Source organism: Salminus brasiliensis, chromosome 16 (genome assembly GCF_030463535.1).
Source record: "Salminus brasiliensis chromosome 16, fSalBra1.hap2, whole genome shotgun sequence".
Lineage (NCBI taxonomy): Eukaryota > Metazoa > Chordata > Actinopteri > Characiformes > Bryconidae > Salminus > Salminus brasiliensis.
The window spans coordinates 6196135-6217981 of NC_132893.1; the positions used below are offsets into that span (position 1 = coordinate 6196135).

At 41.5% G+C, this 21847-nt stretch overlaps 2 protein-coding genes across 6 annotated transcripts in view; both read left to right on the top strand.

Annotated features, from left to right (window-relative positions):
- Positions 1–7190, top strand: part of glis3 (GLIS family zinc finger 3) — a 38308-nt gene extending 31118 nt beyond the window's left edge. For 4 of the 5 annotated variants that reach the window (XM_072659388.1, XM_072659390.1, XM_072659389.1 and 1 more), the window contains 3 exons: positions 1005–1165; positions 3461–3640; positions 5695–7190. In XM_072659388.1, the coding sequence (XP_072515489.1) occupies positions 1005–1165; positions 3461–3640; positions 5695–5828 (475 nt within the window). In that variant the 3' untranslated portion in view covers positions 5829–7190. The remainder of the gene's footprint in view (positions 1–1004; positions 1166–3460; positions 3641–5694) is intronic. The other variant, XM_072659391.1, reaches the window with a different exon arrangement.
- Positions 7191–12616: 5426 nt separating this feature from the next.
- Positions 12617–21847, top strand: part of rfx3 (regulatory factor X, 3 (influences HLA class II expression)) — a 28356-nt gene continuing 19125 nt past the window's right edge. Inside the window, exon 1 of the mRNA XM_072658592.1 lies at positions 12617–12741. The gene's annotated coding sequence lies outside the window, so the exon portion shown is untranslated. The remainder of the gene's footprint in view (positions 12742–21847) is intronic.

Consider the following 21847-nt stretch of genomic DNA (forward strand, 5'->3'; position numbering starts at 1 on the left):
GCGCCTTGAGGACACCAGATGGCGCTCTGAACACCGTAATAAAACAAAGACTTGGAACTGGATTAGGATTAAAATAAACAATTTGCTATTAATTCAAAATGCCTGGATCGGCCCGATCCCAATCCACTGGATTGAATAGGGACATCCCTAGTTTTAGAAGTCGTACTGGAGTGGCGGGCTTTCCCAGCCAGGGGAATCAAACTCCAGACTGGGCAAAACATTGTTGCTACCCACTACACTACACCAAACCTTTCAAACCTTGTCTTTGTGAATCTTGCTTTGTGAAAAAGGGCTGTATGAGCTTGTTGGGCATCCAATACCAAATCCATGGGCTTTTGTGGCTGTAACATTCTTCACTCTCCCTTGGAAGGCTTTCCACAAGATTTTGGAGTGTGTCTTTGGGAATTTGTGCCCATTCAGTCAAAAGAGCATTTGCAGGGTCAGGCGCTGATGTTGGACGAGAATGCCCTGGCTTTCAATCGATGTTCCAAATTCATGCCAAAGGTGTTCTGTTGGGTGGAGGGTTCAGGACTCATATAACTGGAATGTTGGAAGTGTATGATCTATTCATTTTTTTTTACTTGAATTTTTAACATTACCCTTCACTGAAACTAATTGCATCAATACCTAAAAAAACAGCCATTATTTCTCTTCCACTAAACTTTACCTATTGCACACTGTCCAGTAAGCAGCGTTCTATTGGCATCTACCACCCAATAAGGAGATCACGTCTAAGGAGATCACGTGTGTTTGATTGATACATCTGTTATCAATGGTTGTGGCTCAAACATCTGAACTCAATCATCAGTAGGGATGTCCACATACTTTTGGCCACATAGGCCAGGCTTCTAAGACCCAGACTAAAAAGAAATTCCAATGGTGACGATTAGGCTTAAATCAATATTAGGCAACCAGCCCACAATGTATACAATCAAACTTACGAATATCGTGCGTCAAGCATCGTTGGCTCTGTTAATTATTTGTGACTTTCTTCAAAATTTCAGATTTGACACTCCTGTAGCCCAGCAGCCGAGCTCCGGCCCACCCCACCAGCCTCCTCCCTCAGTTCCTCATTCGCACCACCGCATGGTGGCAGCCCAGAAGACCAGCCTACTGCCCAGAGACCCTGACCACTCCACATCATCCCTTCCTCCTCACCAGGATGGTATGTTCCAATAGTTAGTTACTGCTATAATAAACATGGACACACTATTTTTAGTCATATTTTTAGTTATAGCCTTCAGTTAACACACATTAGGTATATATTCTGCTATATATGCCACCATTCAAAAGTTTGGAAACATTTCTCAATAAATGAAAACCAATTTGGTTTTATATAAGTGCGTACAAGCATTCTGCTATACTCGGCCTGTGCAAGTTCACATCGGTCACAACATTAAATTGTAATATGATAATAAATAATAAAATGTTGGGGAAGTTTAATACCCCTCTAGCAGACACTTGGTGTTGGGCATGGTGACCTTAGACTCACATGCAGCTGCTCCATTCTATTAGCAGTGCTTTTCTACGGAGTTTATACAAGCTGTGTGTCATGAATAGATGTACATTAAAGTAGCTGAATTTACATATTAGTAGGGGTATCTTTTAAAAAAATGCCTTTTATAAATACAGAGAGGCAAAGCCTTTACTTATTTCCAACTTCCATTAAAATGAATCTAAACGCTGCTCCTGCAGTGCCTCACAAATAAGCACCAACCACAATGTGGAATTTGATCCAATATTCCCTTAGAGCACGACAGTGAGCCTGGAAAACATGGGGAGCAACCCTACACAATGCAAGATAAGGTCTGCATTAGACAGATCTATTTTTGACTTTGCCTAACAGACAGCCATCTGTTGCTCCTGAAATGGAAGTAGAGATTCATGAATCATTCAGCTGGACTTTTTCCCCAGCAGTATAGTCAATATGTATCAGGAGCGCCCGCTTACATATGCATCGGGTTTTACCTCACAGCAAACACCACTCGCTTGGTGAGATATTCTAAGCGTAATGTGGATCAGAGAAAGAAAGTGCAGTAGAAGAAATGAACCCCTCAAACCTGGGTCTGTACACTATGTAGGCCCACTTTTCACTCCCCCATTTTCAGAACTGTTTACTAGTAACTAGTAAGAGTCATTTCTAGTAGTTTTTACAAGATACTGCAGAATAAGTCTGCAGTTAAAGAGAGTTAAGTGGTCCGGGTTGGTCCAGACTTCCATTCCTGTAAAAAAGGGGTTCCTTGAGCGATGCCAGATACATGTGTGAGTGTGAGGAATCTTAACAGTAGGTTCTGTACCAATGTAAAGATTCTTCCAAAAGTGGTTCCCTCAAGTGTCCCCATCTACTAAGGAACACTTTTTTTAGGGAACCAAGCTTGGGTAAAGACGGAGGTCACCCAAAATCACATCTGGTGCCGCGCTAATTGATGTCTCAACATCAATTTCCTCTTGATGGAAATTGAAACACAAGACAAGTGAAAAAGTCTTGCTTTTCTTGCTTTTCTTCACAAAGGTCAACATATTCCCACAGTGATTCGGTTCATTCGCGTCTTTGTTGTTTGTAGTTTTTGTGCTCCAGTTTTTTTTATTATTTTCAGACCTGAACACGCTCGCTGATTAGCTTTGTTTCAGTTACAGTAGCTGGTTAACAATGTGAGACGCATTGTTATGGGCTGTGGATACGGTCCATCGAGAGCGCAAGTCAGTCAGTGTTCATTTGCACTCATTTCTAATGAAGGACAGCTTTTGATGTTGTAAGGAAAAATGCTGAAGGTTCAGCAGTGAACAGGCTGAACCCCACATGGCTCCCTATAACCTACATAGCGCACTACGTAATCTTTAAGGCTATGTCATGCAGAAGTTTTACTTAAGAATAACAGCTTTCAAATCATTATGATGCTTCACTTGACCTGTAAAAGGGAATATAGCATCTCTATCGTTGCTAATCCAGGCTCAGCACACTGCTGCTGCACTGCGTAATTTTGGAGAATCGGACAAGGAAACGCTTACAAGAACTTTGTAACGCTGCTGAAAAGTCATATTTGTGTAAAATCCTGTAATACTACTCTACCGCCTCAGTCCACATGCTTCTTTTACATTCAGTGGTGATCTCTTAGCTTGTCCAGAAATGCATGTGTAAAGCATGTCCTTTTTAGTGGTGGCTAAAAGTGGGAAATCCACTTCCTGACTACACTGTTAAAAGTATCCTTGAGGAACTTTTGAAGGTTCTTTAGTTTGAAATGGTAAAGGAACCTCTTAAAGTGCTCTTAGGAACCTTCAAGGAACCTTTTTCTTCTAAAAACCTTTAATTGAAGGTTCTTCTATAGTTTCAAATTGAAGAACCTCCAAAGGTATTATCAGTTTACAGCACTAGTAATATGCTTGATAATGTAAGGGGGGTCATATCCAAACCAAATTAAATGTGTTTGTATGTGTGTTTTTTTTTTTGTGTCGGACTCAGGTTTCTCTAGCCATAGCCAAACGGTGTGCTCCCCTTCGTATAGTGAGTCAGCGCAGACTGCGAAGCATGTGTCCTCCTGTTCCATGATGCAGATAGCTGAATTTGAGGACAGTCTGGGTCCCTCAGTCACGAGTCAGCAGGAAATGGACCTCATCCACAGAGCTCTGTCCAGCATCACAGGTGCAGAATACTAGACTCTTAAAAATAAAGGTTCCTGAATGCTTTAACTGGTATAGAAGTTTTCATTGTAAGCTATATATTCATGCCAGTACAGTATTACTAACATAATTAATAGGGGCCTGTTTTGGCAAGAATCTGGCAATACAATATGTATATGTCAATATGCATTCATCATTTATGGGGGACCTGTATTAGACTAGATTCTCTATCCCAGCCAGATGTGGCCGAATATCTCAAAAACCCTAATTTCAATGGGTAAGTTATTGGACACCTATGCCAGGTTCACACTACACGTCTTTCAGAGTTGTCGGGTCGTTGTTCTCTTCATGATACACAACTTGTTGTCTTCTAATCGGGAATCTAGTGGCTGTGGTTTGCACACTGTGTACACAATCAGTGACACAGGGTCGAGAATTACAGTCTTTCACCAGGAGGAACCCACAGCGAGTCTTTTCAGTGGCATGCAAACATTTGAACATCCCTGGTCAAAATTTATGTTACTGTGAATAGCTACGCTAGTAATAGATGTCCAGGCATTCATCAAGAAGTTAAAGATGACAAATTAAAATACATATTTCAAGCAAGATTACGTTTTTATTTATGTTTATTCCATTTTCTTAATAATAAAAAGGAAACAAGCCGCCTAAAAACAAAGGTTTGAGAACCTGTATTGTCAGCATTTAGTAATCACACCCTTTTCACAGCAAGTATTCACACTGAGTATCACAGCAAGGTTTTCCAGTGGTACACCGCTGTTAGGTGGACCATTATATGAAAATTGATGGTTATCATACCATGTACATTTGCTTAATACTGGTATTGGGGGTGGGCGGGCAACCAAACAAAGAAACCATCCAGTTTCTTACTATTTTTAGAGTTTAAAGCAAAACAATCAGTTGATTAATGAAGAAAATAATTACCAGATTAATCCATGATGAAAATAATAATTTGCTGAGCTCCCCTCATGAGCAGCTTTCTTATTTATTCATTATCAAAAGGGAGATATTTTACCTCTATATCGATTAATAAATCATCTCAAGCTTTTGATCAGCCAAAAAATACCCAGTTCTCATTCCTTTAAGTGTGAGTGTATAATAATAATAATAATAATAATAATAATATGAATAATATGAATAATAAGAACAACGACAACAAGAAAAAGAATTGTAAAATACTGTGTACTGTGGTATTTTCTGATATGGTTATTGTGCCATATACTGTTGCAACCCTAACCTTGATTACAGCTCGTAAACACTTTTCATAGCAGCTAGGGTTAACCCTAACCCTAACCCTAAAGTCTTTAAGTTCTTGGTTATTAGAATTTTCAGCCATTCTTCCTCACAAAAGGCTTCTAGTTCCCTCAGTCTTTAGGGAATGTGAAAACCATCCTCTTGCACCTCTTGAGGTAGTTCGTTGTGGATTGTGAGGTGTGTTTAGGTCCATAATCTTGCTGTAGAATTTATTCTCTTTTCACCTTCAGATTTTTAACAGACAGCGTAGTGCTTGTTTCTTAAATTTGCGGGAATTTAACTGCGTGAAGTGTTTCCCTGCCACTGGTTGCAACAGAAGCCCAAAGCATGATCGGTCCTGCCTCAAATCATGCCATCTCGTACTCAAGTATTCACCAGTATTGACCAGTGCTGCTAATACCTTTGCATTCCACTGTATACTTTTGCATTAAAGCATTAAAGATATGGAGATAAAATAATGTTGATGAAGTAACAACTCCCAACCTCACCAACAAAAAGAAAGTGTACTGGATACAGTTTGTTGGTTTGATGCAAAACAGCAGTGATTAATTTGTTTATTTTAGCTCAAGCTGTCTCTGACACCATTTAGAAGCTATTAAGCATTGGCAGCTAGAAAGCAAAACTGACTGTATGGCCGTCTTAGACTTGTATTTAATACTATCATACGATAAACAATGAAGACAATTAAAATTGTAAATCACAGTAATTTATATGGCGATTAATTGTCAGCTGAAATGGGAAATCAGCATAAGTGGGACATGCCTCTCAGACTAATCTAAGCAAACTGTATATCTGTGACTGCAGTGATGGATCAGCACTGCGTATCGAAGGATGCCTTGGAGAATCCAGACCAGTCGGTGTCAGACGACAACTACCTTCAAATACGTGCTGTGGATCAATGCCCAAGCCAGCTCTCCTGTGTCTACAGGGAGGGATAAAGGCCAGCTAGGAGTAATCTTCTGTCCACTTGATCATGTGTCTATACTGATGATTTATTGCTGACTTGCTTGTTGTATTTTAATCAGAGTCAGATATGTAAAAGAATGTTGCTCTGGAAATCTAAAGTCCAAGAGAAGCAACAGAAGTGTGGATTCCAGTTCAGTCTTGACAGCGTGATTTTTATATTTTATTTTATATTTTGTGAGTTTCATTTATTAATTATTTTTTCTATGGTCTGAAATTCGGTTTTGTAACATAACCTGATCCAAACATGTGGAAAAGCAGAGTACTTTTGGTTGTATGTTTTACTGGTGCACAAAATTGCAGTGGAAGCCCATTCCCTCCTGAAAGAAGAACAAAAATCCAGCAGACTGTTGATTCTGGATGTCAAAATAGTGAACTATCGTCTCAAATTGTTGACCTCCTATCTCAGACGAATGACTTATTTTCTTCAACTTCGTCCCCCTTAAATTGTTGACTTATTGTCTCAAAATAGTGCCTTCTCGAACTGGTGAACATCTTAAAATTGTGATTTCTTCGGCAATTTGTTGCCCATCTTAATTTATTTGTTCACATTTATTTCAGCAAATTGACTTATTGTCTCAAAGTTGTGACATTTGTTTTACTTATTGTTGACTATCTCAAAAGTCACTACTTCTGAAATTGTTGACTATTTCAAAATAATGACTTTTTTTTGCAAGTTGTTTTTTAACGTGCCCGGCCACATCCACACATTCTGGACTTTGGTCATGTAATGTTGGATCTCCTCTGGATTATCTCTGACCTGCTTCACAAACAGTGTATCTACCTATTAGATGTGAACAGGATGTGGAGGTTTTAAAATATAAAAATACACATTCTCACATTTTTTCGCAAATTGTTGACTTATTGTCTCAAAATCATTTGTTTTACTTATTGTTGATCTCAAAAGTCACTACTTCTGAAATTGTTGTCTATTTCAAAATAATGCCTTTTTCACAAATTGTTGACTCTAATTAAACCTGAATGTAATCCGAATTAAATCTGAAATGTTGAATTGTTAATAAGAAAATGCAATATCTAGTAGGGCTGGGTATGGTATGGTATGTTTTTTTTCATACACAAAACATTTTTTCTGCTGCACTAATTAATCTAATTAAATTAAAAGAAATTAAATTAAAGTAATTAATTAAACAGCACTAATTACACTCTGTAATGAAATGTGCAGCTGGCCAGTGTTCTTAAAGCACTGACTACACTATGATACACTTGCTTGTATCCCATTAACAGAATTTATCAAGATTTTGATAAATTATCATCATATTGCACCCTATCCTATTTTATTTTTCTACTTACGATTACATGACTGGACTGGACATGGGGCAGTGGTGGCTCAGCGGTTAGAGCGCCGGGATATCGATAACAGGGTTGTGGGTTCGATTCCCGGGCTCGGCAAGCTGCCACTGTTGGGCCCTTGAGCAAGGCCCTTTACCCTCTCTGCTCCCCGGGCGCTGGAGTTGGCTGCCCACCGCTCTGGGTGTGTGTGTGTACTCACTGCCCCTAACACGTGTGTGTGTGTGAGTGTGTATTCACTACCAGATGGGTTAAATGCGGAGGACACATTTCGCTGTACAGTCCACACTGTACAGTGACGAATACGTGCACCTTTATCCTTTATCCTTTAAAATCTTGAGACAATAAGTCAATATTTTGAGACACTATGACAAAGTCATACAGTACAAACAGAGGCAGAGTAAAAAAATGGAAACCCTACTACCCTACTTTCCATTCTTTCTAGATGAGAATAAAAATATCAATCAAAAAAGCCCTGAAAAGCACTAAACCAGTTCATAGTTCACAGATATTAAATCATATGTTTATTCTGGTTGTTCAAACCCACAATCAGCAGTTTCAGAACAGTAACTCTGCATCACTGTATCCTTTAAAACACTCTGAGGAAGAGCTCTAAATGCAAAGGTCAGTCGTCAGGAACTGAAAAGGCCAAGAGAAAGAGCTGCACTGAAAAGCTATAATTACTATCTTTAGCATCACTGGCAGCCATGGAGTCCATTTTTTTTTACTTCGTATCCCAGTAGGGTTTACCAGTTTAATTTAGGAAAGGAGGCACTATAATCATCAAGAATAAGTGGGAATGTGTCATGGGGGTTCGGCTTCCGTCTTCTGACCGAAAGAAACCCACTGTCCTCATTTAACGTGCCCGGCCATATCCACTCATTCTGGACGTTTATGCTTCTGAAGGTCATGTAATGTTGGATCTCCTCTGGATTATCTCTGACCTGCTTCACAAACAGTGTATCTACCTATTAGATGTGAACAGGATGTCGAGGTTTCAACATATAAAAATACATTTTTATTAGGAGCCCATTTGCAACACAGTCATTCAACAGCTGTCAAGTTGTGAATGAGGCATGCCTAGAAAGGGGTAAGGAGGGCGTTACAGGTATTATGTCTAACAAGATCAGAAGCATTTTTACAACTATGTCTACACTAATCTTCTCAGTTTGTGCCATCACTTCTTTTATACATCATGTTGGGTGTGTTATGCATTTGCTGTACTTTCCTTAACAACAATAAAGGTCACAACAAGCTTGTTGAGTCGTTCAGGAATCAATTGGACAGGGTTCACAAAGAACCGAACCAAACGTCGCTTTCAAAAGCCCTGCTGGTGGCTTTAACACCATATAGGTCTCATTTCTGTCTAACATTTTTAACTCAGCTCTAAAGTCTTTGTAATTCCAACTGCCTGTAGCCTTAGCATGAAACTACACTTCTGCTTTGTCAGTGTAGGTAATCATGTGCCACTATGTGAACACAATAAACACTACAAACCATTGGTGTGCAAATAATCTCTCTGTGTGTGTGTATGTGTGTGTGTGGTATTTTCATTTTTTTACGCATCTTTATTAGACACTATGGAGTCGAACGGCTAGTTTACTACAATTACAACCACCACCACAAGGATGGATCATGTTCCCAACAAGTGTGGCGTACACCAAGAGAACAGTACATACCTGTGTGCTTGACCATGATGCAGCATATTGTATTGTTTGAGTTTCAGTAACCACTGGGCATTGAACAATGCATTCTACTGATAGGAGCAGATGAAGCTGTGTTAGCTCAGGGCTAGGGCCTTAGCTTGTGAATAATGCTTTAGCTCAGTTTAGCATGTTACTTGATGCGGACAGCATTCCCTTACAAAAACCTCAGGACTCCTGCTGCAAACGGGAAGGTAATTCCTGCAGGAACACTGGGGGGGATATTTCTGTAGGAATACAGATTTACAGGATTACAGGATTTTAGTGATCATTTTACTGTGGTAATTCTGAAGGAATTCTGTTGCACATTAGCTTTATATACTTTGGGATTCCTAAAGACATCCTGTTGGACATTACCCTAATAGTTATTCCCACAGGACTCCTGAAGAAATCCTGCTGGACATTAGCTTTATACCACCAGTTGTTCCTTTGGGACTCCTGAGGGGATCCTGCTGGACATTAGCTTTACACCACCAGTTGTTACTTGGGGACTCCTGAAGGGATCCTGCTGGACATTAGCTTTATACCACCAGTTGTTCCTCTGGGACGTCTGAGGGGATCCTGCTGGACATTAGCTTTATACCACCAGTTGTTCCTTTGGGACTCCTGAAGGGATCCTGCTGGACATTAGCTTTATACCACCAGTTGTTCCTTTGGGACTCCTGAAGGGATCCTGCTGGACATTAGCTTTATACCACCAGTTGTTACTTTAGGACTCCTGAAGGGATCCTGCTGGACATTAGCTTTATACCACCAGTTGTTACTTTGGGACATCTGAAGAGATCCTGCTGGACATTAGCTTTATACCACCAGTTGTTCCTTTGGGACTCCTGAAGGGATCCTGCTGGACATTAGCTTTATACCACCAGTTGTTACTTTAGGACTCCTGAAGGGATCCTGCTGGACATTAGCTTTATACCACCAGTTGTTCCTCTGGGACTTCTGAGGGGATCCTGCTGGACATTAGCTTTATACCACCAGTTGTTCCTTTGGGACTCCTGAAGGGATCCTGCTGGACATTAGCTTTATACCACCAGTTGTTCCTTTGGGACTCCTGAGGGGATCCTGCTGGACATTAGCTTTATACCACCAGTTGTTACTTTGGGACTCCTGAAGGGATCCTGCTGGACATTAGCTTTATACCACCAGTTGTTCCTTTGGGACATCTGAAGAGATCCTGCTGGACATTAGCTTTATACCACCAGTTGTTCCTTTGGGACTCCTGAAGAAATCCTGCTGGACATTAGCTTTATACCACCAGTTGTTACTTTGGGACTCCTGGAGGGATCCTGCTGGACATTAGCTTTATACCACCAGTTGTTCCTTTGGGACTCCTGAAGAAATCCTGCTGGACATTAGCTTTATACCACCAGTTGTTCCTTTGGGACTCCTGAAGAAATCCTGCTGGACATTAGCTTTATACCACCAGTTGTTCCTTTGGGACTCCTGAAGGGATCCTGCTGGACATTAGCTTTATACCACCAGTTGGCCCCTCTTAGCATCAGTTATTCCAGCAGATTCCTGATGATAGATAGATTTGCAGCATTAGTTGATCATGTGGACATTGGTTTTATACCACCATTTGTTCCTTGAATTTCTGTGAAATCATGAATGATTCTTGTTTGCTATTTGTTAAAGAAATGATTGCATCTTCCTTCACAATTCACTGATAATCTCACAGGACACATGGTAGTTCATGGTAGATCAGCATGTTACCTTGCAGTTCTTATTTCTGTCAGTTTGTAGAACTAACAGCCAGGTGGATAAACTAAACTTTGTTTCTCACGTCACACCAAATTGAAAATTGATTCTATTTTATACCATTTATTTTATTTGATAAAGTTTTTATTTAGTGGTTCTGGGCTGCAAAATAACGGACGGATTTGATCGGGCTAAACTCCACTGTTCTAAAGTCTCTAATATGGAACCTTTTATAATGTTGAATGGAGTGATAAATCTAAATATCTACATATAGTTTTAATAGTGGGAATATTATCTGATAAGGTGATTTAGGCTATCTAGATATCTACATATAGTTTTAATAATGGGAATATTGTCTGATGAGGTGATTTAGGCTATCTAGAGATCTACATATAGTTTTAATGAAGGGAATATTGTCTGATGAGATGATTTAGGCTATCTAGAGATCTACATATAGTTTTAATAATGGGAATATTGTCTGATGAGGTGATTTAGGCTATCTAGAGATCTACATATAGTTTTAATGAAGGGAATATTGTCTGATGAGATGATTTAGGCTGTCTAGATATCTACATATAGTTTTAATGAAGGGAATATTGTCTGATGAGATGATTTAGGCTATCTAGATATCTACATATAGTTTTAATGAAGGGAATATTGTCTGATAAGGTGATTTAGGCTCAAACCCGCTTCTTTCTCTGTTCACTCCACCACACTTGATTTTATAGGCGATGTGGAAAGGGGAAGTCCCGCCCTGACATCGATTGTATGAGGAGCTGATGAAGTATTCGACCACATGGACCAAATCAGATGTGTGCGGTGAGCTCCAGCTGTGGGTCAGTTCAGTCTAGCCTAGCTCCCCTCAGAGCACACGGGACTAAAGACTGCATATTAGTTGTGTATCTTTTTATTTTGGTTTCCTTTAAAGCCCTGTTTATTTATTTATTTATTTATTTATTAATTTTATTTAATTCAGTGCTAAGCCCGACTCCACTCTCATTATTGTCCTGGCCTTATTTTGGCTTCCCCTTAAATCCTGCAGCTGGTACGTACAGCTGTTGCTCGATTTAAGGTGGACGGGAAAACACTAGCTAGCTAATAAGAGGACAACTTCAGCCTCATCACTTTAAGGCTGAACGACGACGTTCAGTGTTGTTTAGCAAATCTATAATAATGATCAAATACATGGAATATATCATTTTACAATGCGTGTAACAAATAAATAATACAATTTAGCCCAATTTAAATGATCAAAGAATATATATATATATATATATATATATATATATATATATATATATATATATATACAATTTAATAAAAGGTTCCTTCCTTGAGGGAATTATTTATTATATTAAGGGAACAGATTTGCATTGAGTGAACGATTTATTAAATCAAGCAAACAATTTATTAAATCGAGGGAACGTTTTTTTTTTACACTGAAGTAACAATTTATTAAATTGATCAAACAATTTATTCAATCGAGAGAACGTTTTAAGTCTATAAATATATTTTATTATCTGCCGTGATACTGTACAACGGGCTCTGTACAACGTTTAGCTAATAAAATGAGTGCACTAAATATTTATTATTATTATTTTACGTTCAATCTGTTCTGTAAAGCCGCCTGATTTCTCACAAATGCGTTAACAGCGTATTTCCACCAACGTAAACTAAAACGCACATGTTGCGTAAAACCGGCTCCGTGTTCGCTTATTTCAATTCCACCTTAAATGGCAGCGGCTCCGCACTGTAACCGCTGCACTGTTTAAGGTGGAACGGAGAACTGCGGATAAGACGCTTGCGATTAAGAAGGCTCGTCTTTGATAGCTCAGGAAAAAAATACTGAAAAGGTCTGAGTTTCAACCTCTAAAATCTAAAAGAGAATTAATAAAAGAGGATTTTATTAATTTAATGAATTAAGAGCGAAATCGCCGAACTTTTATTCAGTACGCGTCGATCACCCCGCCCCCATCCCTCGCTCTTCCGCCCGGTCCCTCGGTTTTGGGGTTTGGTTGAGGCGGCGCTTTATAGCAACCGTTGCCCCGTGATTCAGCGCCATAGTCACCGTAGTCCTGGCGACTGTAACCCACCAACAACAACAACAACCTCGCGCTCCATCCTCACCGCCTCTGCCATCCTCATCCTCATCAACACATAATCCCACACACTCCAGGTGAATATTACAGCTGCTTGCTGCTTTTCCATTCTTTATTAAACCCTAAATTAGCGCTGCCTGCCGGGTTGTTGTTCTGTCGCTGCGGCTGCTTAGCACTTTTCCCCCGCTGAACGTTTTTCTGCTTTATTGTGAACTGTGTGTCCATTGTGAAGCTAACCCAGTTAGCCTGCTAGCCAGTGTAGAACCCCGTTCTCCGTCCACTCACTACAGCAGCCCAGCTGCCTCTCTCCCCTTTCACGGGTCGTGTTCGGACACTCTCCTCCCCCGGTGCTGGCTTCGGTTAACGGCTGTTCTTTTTTCTTCCCGAATTGCCATTTAAACGAAGCAGAAATGTTCTAGATAATTATCTAGATGATCTAGCTAATATAATATTATCGCGTCTAAATATTATTCACCATGGCAGTTCACGCGGATATACGCGTTAGCTCTTCTCCAGCATCCTTTCCCTCACGACCCGCGAAGCAGGTGTTTCCTCCGGCTAGCCGACAGAGGTGGCCGGCTCGAAGGCAAGCTAGCTAACCGCTACCCAAGCCGCCTCAGCTCCGGTCCTACCTCGCTAAACTTGTCCGTCGGTGGTTGTTGTTCATTGCAGGGAAGCAAAATGGCTCGTAATTTTAAACCGGGTCTGACTTTCCCCCCTTTTTGCTGACAGGAATGTGCATCTGGCTAACCTGACTGAATGAGCTATATGGCTACGTTAGTCTGAACGTCGGTAGCGCTGCTAATATCAGCAGAATTGTCGTAGTCCCGCTCGTTCGTAAGCTCGTTAATTGAATTTCTGCCCATTTAAAGCCTTAAACAGTTCAGCTCATGCTGAATGTGCTGTGTTTTAGTGACTGGAGGTATACCATGCTAACCAGCTATAGCTACCGAAACCCGCAGCCTATCCATTGTTACCAGCTAGCCACGGGCAAGCGCTGCTAACGTTAGATAGATAGCCGGCTAGCTAGCCACCTTAGCCAGGCGAGAGTTGAACGCTACACCTTCTTTGTTGTCGTATTGAATGTTGAGGGTCGTAGGGGGGCACAGCAGCACTTCACTTACAGAACCCTTTCTGACAAACTTGCACTTAAACTAGACTGCTGGTCCACATGTGTGGCTCGGTCCGAGGATCAGCCAGCTGAAGCCAGCTGACCCATCATCTAAGATTGGTGTGATTGGCTATTAAACAAGTTGTTGACATTTTTTTTTTTTGGACGATTGTGGCTTGTGTAAATTTCTTTACACTGTGCATCCATTATTTATGTGTTACTTATTGAAAATGTATTTATGCAATTATTATTTATTGTAGCCACACAGTGTAGGATGAATGTGTACTGCTATTGTCATTAGGCTTCTGGTGAAATTCAGTCATCATTAAGGAAGTGATGGCTGGCAGACTTGTATAGGATGGCTTTCTGCTTCTCCATGTTATCAGAGTGTCCGCTGCTGTGAGGAATTGAACATATTGAGGTTGGTACGATACTGCGATGGCACGATACTGACACAATATTGCATTATTGGGTATTGGCAAACACGGATCTGACCCCCCTCCCTCCCTTAAAAGCCTTAAAATGGGTTGTTTTTAAACTGAAACACGTGTCATGCCCAAACTACCCACACAAGTGGTTGGTGCATCATGGAGGGTAACTCTACTGCATTCCCCGTGGCTGAGCAGGTGCACCACCCTACGCCACAAAAACGACCTAGGGAAGGATTTCTAACCCTGCCTTCTCCTACCTGTCTAACACGGTTCAATTATAGGTTGTGCTGGATATATGATTATAATATTAGCTGCTTGTTTCTTGCATTCACATTAAACAGTGTGACCATGTGGGCTTTCAGGCTAGATTTGGGTACGATTTCTTCCATCTGACATCCAGTGTAGCCAGCATTTCCTTCTAATATTGGTCTGGTCCGTACTATACTGTAACTAGTAGGGTAGCTGGACTTATCTCATTCATGGAGATTTTTATTTGTTTGTTTGTTTGTTTGTTTGTTTGTTTCACTGGAGATTTTCTGGTGCAGTTCCCAGCAGGTTCCCAGTCTTGATCCCAAAGAATAAATGAAGAGTTGTATGTACACCCTCCACCAGTACACCAGTGGCCAAACTGTTCAGTGTAGTAACGCACAACTACATGTGGCTGCCATTGTAACGTCAGCCTTGCAGTCGAATGGCTTAATTTTTCCTGTCTAGACATGGAAACGCACAGCGTCCACTCAATGCACCGTCCTCCAGTCCACGTAGTTAGTCAGCTCTCCTTTTCAAACTTTTGTAAACAGTTGTTAGAATTGCATCAGAATCCTCAGTGAGACGCGCTGCTGCCTCTGTCCCCCTGTTGTCTTCATTAGGCAGAGAAACAGCTGTGCACCATGAGCAGGTTGCAAGGACTCGACAGGTGCTCAGTAGGCTTACCTAGAGGCGCAGAACCGGGGAACTAATCATTCAGGCCTGCGTTTTTTTTTTGTTTTTTTTTTTTTTTGTTTTTTTTTTACTTAAGTATTATTTGGATATTCAAGATTGATGCCAGGTACTAATGTTTGCCTCTGGGAATACTTTTGTGCTGTTGAGGTTGATCAGATTTTAAGCGGCTGCACCTCTGTTAACTATGATATTAACAGAAGTCTGGGAGCAGTTCTCCTGTTGGTTTGTGTTTTGCTTGTTTTTTGATCAGAAAGTGAAGTGAAGTAAAGTGAAGTGAAGTGATGGATGGATCACAGGTGATCTGTTCTTTGGCCCTTTTGGTTTATTTTATTTATTTATTTTTTATTTATTTATAGAAATGATCAAATGCTTTGGGTTTGTTTAATGGTTTTCAGTGTTTGGCCTTCCACCCCATGTCCCACACCTGAGGACAGGATGTCAGAAACAACTAGTTATCAGATCTCATTACCACTTATCTAAAGGCAGACGGAGCACAAAAAATAGGGCCATGCCACCTGTTCTTTGTATCCTGTTCCTTTTCCAATCACTTTGAGAGACGCAGACCAGGTAAATAATTCATATCCACTGCTTTTCGGCCTAAAGTCAGCTGCTTATACGCTTGTGTAGGTAGTTAGGAACAGGAACACCCCAAAGACTGGGTCTGTTTAATCAACGTTTCTTTCTGAAATAATAAGGTCTAGCAGGGGTGGTTGGTCGCCCATTGTGGACAACACATTGTCCATATTGCAGTCAAGCTGGCAGTCAAAAACAATGGCTTAGATGCTCATAAGTTCATATGTTGTGGTTTAGGGGCTGTTTTTCCACCAAAAACAACAAACAATTGCAATATTCTTAAAAATTGCTGAAATTATTACCCCTCAATATGTATGTAAACATTTACCAGTAGGGAAGCTGTTTTTTTTGTACAAGTTGTACTTTTTTAATGTTAGACGCTCAAATAATCTGAAATTGGAACATTAACATGAATTAAAGCCACTGCTGGATCGAGAGGTGTATCGAATTGAGACATCATGGTAGCAAGTTATGATTTTTTGATTCACTACACTGCTATGGGCCAGTGTTATTTTTGGCTAAAGTTTGTTACCTAATGTTAATGCCTTGATTCACCTAAACACCAAAAGAAATGTCCATTATTAGTCAGAATATTCACAGCACTCTGTAAAATATTGGCATGGTTTCCCAGGCCAAGATTAAGCCAACTCCAGAACTGTGTAGATTTCTTTATTGTGTTTCCTCATTGAAAGGAAAATGTTTCCCTGTATGGGGAAACCTACTCCTAAAGGCCAATATTGTAATAACTAAATAATACCATAATTAAATGCAATAATTAAAACCATAGGACATGTCGCTAACGTGGTACTGCCAACAAAATGTTTCCAATATAATGGATGTATATGGAGATCAGTGTAACTGTAACCCTGTTTACAGTAGCGTCCACCTTGCGCTTAACAGGTGTATCTGATGGGAGCGGGACGCTTTGACATAACAGCTTAATGATGTAACAGCGATTGACTCCTCTTCCCCAGCTGTCTGTTACACAGCATCAGGAAGGAAGCAGCCTGCTGATGGACGCCTTTAAAGCTGTGCAGGCTTGGAGAGGGGGTTTGGGGGGGGCGATGTGTGTGTGGGGTGGATGGGGGGTTTGAGCAAGCTCGAGTGCTGCCCTCCGCTTGGCCCTTTGTTGCAGCCTGGCTTTTAAGGCTCCAGTTGCTCTGTGGAGCACACAGGCCTTAAGTGGGCCACAGGGGAGCACATGAATGCAGGGAAGGTGCGGAGGGCCTGGGGGATGGGGGGGCTGGGGGTGTGTGAGCCAGAGGAGCCAGGCAGGTGCCTGTTTATGGCAAGTTTTGCCACTCCTTATCAGGCCTCTCCAGTGAGGCTGGGCGACAGGGAGCAAGTGGGCTTTGTTTTTCGAGGTTGTATTCTGCATGAGAATTTGCTGTCCTCTGCTATGGCCATTCTGACCAGTTCTCTTTGCAGATGTACTAATCAGGACTGTTACATTTGTATGCTGAAGCATGTTGATAGCGTATTGCTATATAACATGTTCTACACTACCATGAGTTCCCCACCTGTTCATGTTGGCCAGCACTCCAGTGCGGTATGTCAGTCCAGCCGATCTGTTAGTAGACTTCTGACTTCAACTGCTGCTGGTTGTTTTGGGTGTTTTCATTACCTGAACCGAAAGGTTCTGTATGTATAAACTGGCTTCATTTCTGTATTCAGAATGCTAAAAGCTCTGTTTAGGTATTCTTTGTCAGCCAGTAGAAGGTGGGTTCCCCTTAGGGCTCCTTTGTTTCTTTTAGCTGTGCTTCTTTTGAGGTTTGGTGCTTCTCCGTGTTCTTTTTCAAGCTCTTGGAGAGTTTCCTTTTCAGTCCTGGTTCCTCTTGGTGTTCCTTCTTCGTTCCCCTGGGGGTTTTCTTTTCGAGTCTTGGTTCTTCTCAGTGTGTCATCTTCACGCTCTTGTAGAATTTCCTTTTGGGTCTCCTTTCATTGTTTCTTCTTCAAATTTTGGAAAAGTTTCCTTTTGAGTCTCGGTTCCTCTCAGAGTTCCTTGTTTTTTTCCGCTGGGTCCGTTTTTCTTTTGTAGTCTTGGTTCCTCTCAGTGTTCCTTCTTCAAGTTCTTGGAGATTTCCTTTTTATGCCTAGTTCATCTCATTCTTCCTTTTTCAAGCTTACAGGGTTTGAGGTTTGTGTTTTGAGTCTTGGTTCTTCTCAGTCTTCCTTCTTCAAGGTCTTGCCACTATGGAGACCCATTTGAATTAATATGAACATTATTTTTGGGCAAAATGATTTACATTTGTTTGGTCATAGGAATGTTATGGTTCATCTAAACACTCATATAAAGCTCTGGGATTGGTCAGGATGTTAACTGCAAACAGCAAAACATTTAGCAATAGTTTAGATGCTCATTTGCATATTTCTGTTTAGAGGGTATGCACATGATGTCACAGGTGGCGGGAGTAACTGTGGCCTCACCCATTGAGGGGCAGCGCTAGCGTTCATTGGAAAAGCCTCTAATACAGAAACGAGAAAGAGCTGTTGTGCGATTGATTGTACAAACAGATTCAGCAGGAGTCCTGAGCAAAAGCTCACTGAGTGGTAAAGTCACACTCTGAAAACAGGTGGGGGGAAACTAAGCTCACCATAGGAAGAGGGAAAACGGGCAAAACTCTACTAAATAAGCCTGAAAGCAGTGGAAGCTCAACCTTGCGCTCTTTGCATGGTTTCATCATCTAAACGGGTGTGATTTGAGCATCAGTTAGCTGGACGTTCCTGGCTACACATCAGCGTCTATGCACTATTGGTTCTTTGGTAATTTGGAAGATTGCTGTTGAATCTAACTGCCTTTAACTTGATCAGATAATCGCTTGTTTCATTCCCGATTTGTCTGACTGAGTTTTGCAACTTTCCACTTTTTGCCCAGTTCCAGCGGGAACATGGCGTCAATGCATACCCTCTATTCTGTGATCTCAGTTCTGTGGAAGGGAGTTTGAGGACAGCTATGCTGAGTACCCCTGCCCTGAATAGGCTCAACATCCAATTAATTGGCCAATTAACAAGCCTTTCCTGAGTTTCCTGATCCAGGAAAAGCCATGGGAGGTTGGTTTCAACCAGGGTTAGTCTACAGGTGAGTTCCAAAATCAGAAACCACCTACATTTGTTACAGGATTGAAAGCTAGATTGGTCAACGTTGTGTGTTAGAATGGTTGGGGTACCCAAGACAGAATAACAAATAAATAACAGTGAACAGTCTGATTCACTAAACTCCAGCAACTTTTGCTAGCATGAGCACACCTTCATTTAGGAGACCTGTTATGAACATAGGCACCCTCTGCAATCTCCCGAAAAACCAGTGAGCCTAATCAAGCCGTTTGTGTGCTCATTGAAAATGGCTGTGATTATCCCTGCACCCGTACTGCATGCACACGTTGCTGTGTAATCAGACATTAGGGTGGGGGGTGGGAGAAATGCACCTGAACACAACACCACCTGTATCCTCCAGGTAAATGAGGAGCAGGAGGTGAGGAGGAGGCGTTTTGCCGTGCACTGAGCCTCTGGGGAGAGCCTCTCAGCTGTCAGGAGGAACGGGTATAATTAGCCAGGAGAGACCGCATGACGGAAACTTAAGCTGGAGCTCGGGATGGGGCTGGAAAGCCTTATTCACTGTATGTGCCTCCCGCTCTCTCTCCCTCTTTATCTCTCGCACTCTCTTGTGCTCTCTCACTTATTCTTACTCAATTTTTTTTTTCTGCCTCACTCATTTTGCTCAGCCTCTCTCACTCTCTCTTTCTATCTCTCGCTCACTTTTCTTTTTTGCTTGCTCTTATGCTCTCTCTCGCTCTCTCTCTACCCTGCCTTAATATCTCGCTTTCTCCCTCTCTTGCTCGTTCACTCGTTCTTACGCTCTCTCTCTCTTCAGCCTTACTCTCTTTTGTCTCTCTCTCTCTCTCGTATTTGCATTGGTGTGGCAGGTGTGCAGGGAAGACTGCAGGAGCTCACGTGTGACGAACTCGAATGCTTTCAGGTTGAGACATGATGCCCCTCATGCTCTTGCGCTCCCCCTCCCCAGCAGATCAGTGTAGGCTGATTGATGAAATGAATCATGTCTGTTCTGACTTCATAATAACTGGTTAGGCTGGATGTATGATTTTTGGTTCAACAGCAGCCGCTTTCGCACCGGGGTTTGAAAAAGCAATGGCTGGAGCCCGAGACCTGAGCGATTAATTATTAACCGCTTTTATTACTGCGGCCTCCGTGATGTTCTCCAGTCATTGTGTCACTGTGTCTGGAACATGTGAAGTTGTTCGGGTCAGTTCACACAGTTTATATAAGCAGGGTGGTCCAGAGGCTCTGGTAAAATCACTGCAAATCTTCTTACGCCACATTCAGTTCCCTCTAGTGATGGCTGATATCTGTTACTTGGAATACGTGTTACTGTAATAGGTGGCATAAGTGAGTAAAAGACAGGTTAGACATAAAAAGTGTCTTTAATATGTGATTATATCTTTTTTTCTTATTACATTTTATTTCTTATTTATCAAAATAACAACAAGGTAAAGGGGCCCAAAGCAAAGGTTTGGGCTTCCTGCATGGCCAGTACTTGGGAACTTCTCCCCCTTCCCTTTGGTAAGTGTGACAGCCTGAAAACGCTTGCGGCAGCTGCTATGACCCTGTTTACACCTGGTCTCTTCATGCGTCCTGAGTAATAGGATTATATCTTGATAAGGTAAAATCATATAAAATGCAAGTGATTACTCAGACCACTTCAGGAGGTGGTCTGAGACCCAAATAACACCCCCCCCCCCCCCCCCCCATGCAGTACGTGTCTAGGCATGCAATCCATGTCTGTGATGAAGATATTAGTGGAGGATGATGGCTTGTAAAATTGAATGTCAAGACAGCAACTATCTTTTGCTCAGCATGAGAAAAGCGGCAACACTACTTTTACTACCCAGTGTAAATGCATATGGATAAAATCTTATCAGGATACAATCCAGATCCTAGTCCCATTAAGTGGCCAGGTGTAAACGGTGTCCATGAGTTTTTCAGATCTTGTGTAGGGGACTTTCTCCCATCCTTCCTTGCAAAAGGCTTCTGGTTCTGTGAGATTATCGGGTCATCTTGCTGCTCTTCTATTTTGGGGTCTGTTCCCAAAGGATTTGAATTACTGAGAACATTACGCTGATTTTTGAGATGAGGACACACAAGATTTTCTTCAGATGATTCCCCGATGAAGATCATATTTGTGCCGGTGTGGCTGCACATTAGAACAGTGTGCCACTGCTCTGAATATGCCTCCTGTTACGCTGCTTAACGCCGTTCCTGCCTTCTTCACTAAAGTTACATAGTGCAATTAGCAGTGTGCCGAGCTCTGAGTAGAAAAGGTGGAGACGCTGTTCTCCTTGTTACAGTCAGTAAATCAACAACACACTTTTGAATCTGGGGTTGTAAATGCTACATATTAGAAACAGCTGCCTGGAACTGCTTTACTGTCTGCTTACAGCTTTCTCCTGTTTTGTGGGCATCAGTTATTTTAATGTTTAGAGTGCTAGGCAGCTGCTTAGAGGAGCCCATGGCCAGAAGGTTTAAGGCTTCAGAGTATTTTTATAAAGCTTTGAAATTTGCATCCCTTGACCTGTCCTAACAATGATTGTGAACAGGTCGTGGCTATAATACGGTCTGATAATGACCCGCTGTCTGAGAGCTCAAATCGCCTGGGGTGCCTAAAGTGTTGCATGGTGCTCCTTTCCTGTCTCTTTGAAATCGTACAAAATGATAGTAATGCGTCTTTTGGAGATAAGTTTGTCTTCTGCTCACCTTACAGCAATACTTCCTAGCACTGCTTTCTCAGATGAGCTTAATTACATTTTTTAAGCCTTCTTCTAACACAGGCATACTGCAGTATTTGATGGTCTGATAGTTGAAGTTGCTATCATACAGATATCGTATAGACTGAGCCACTCCTGCACTCCTGCACTGGAGTGGCACAGCTGGACCAGGTGTCTCTGTCAGTACGTCACAGATGCAGTGATTCTTCTGGCTTTGAGCAGATGGATGCAGACAGATAAGCTTTCTCTCAGCTCGACGCGTTCAATCCTGTCATTTTTTTTACCACATATTTACATTGGGTTTGTGCACTTCAGTCAGGAGCTAGAAACAAAGCGTGGGCTGCAT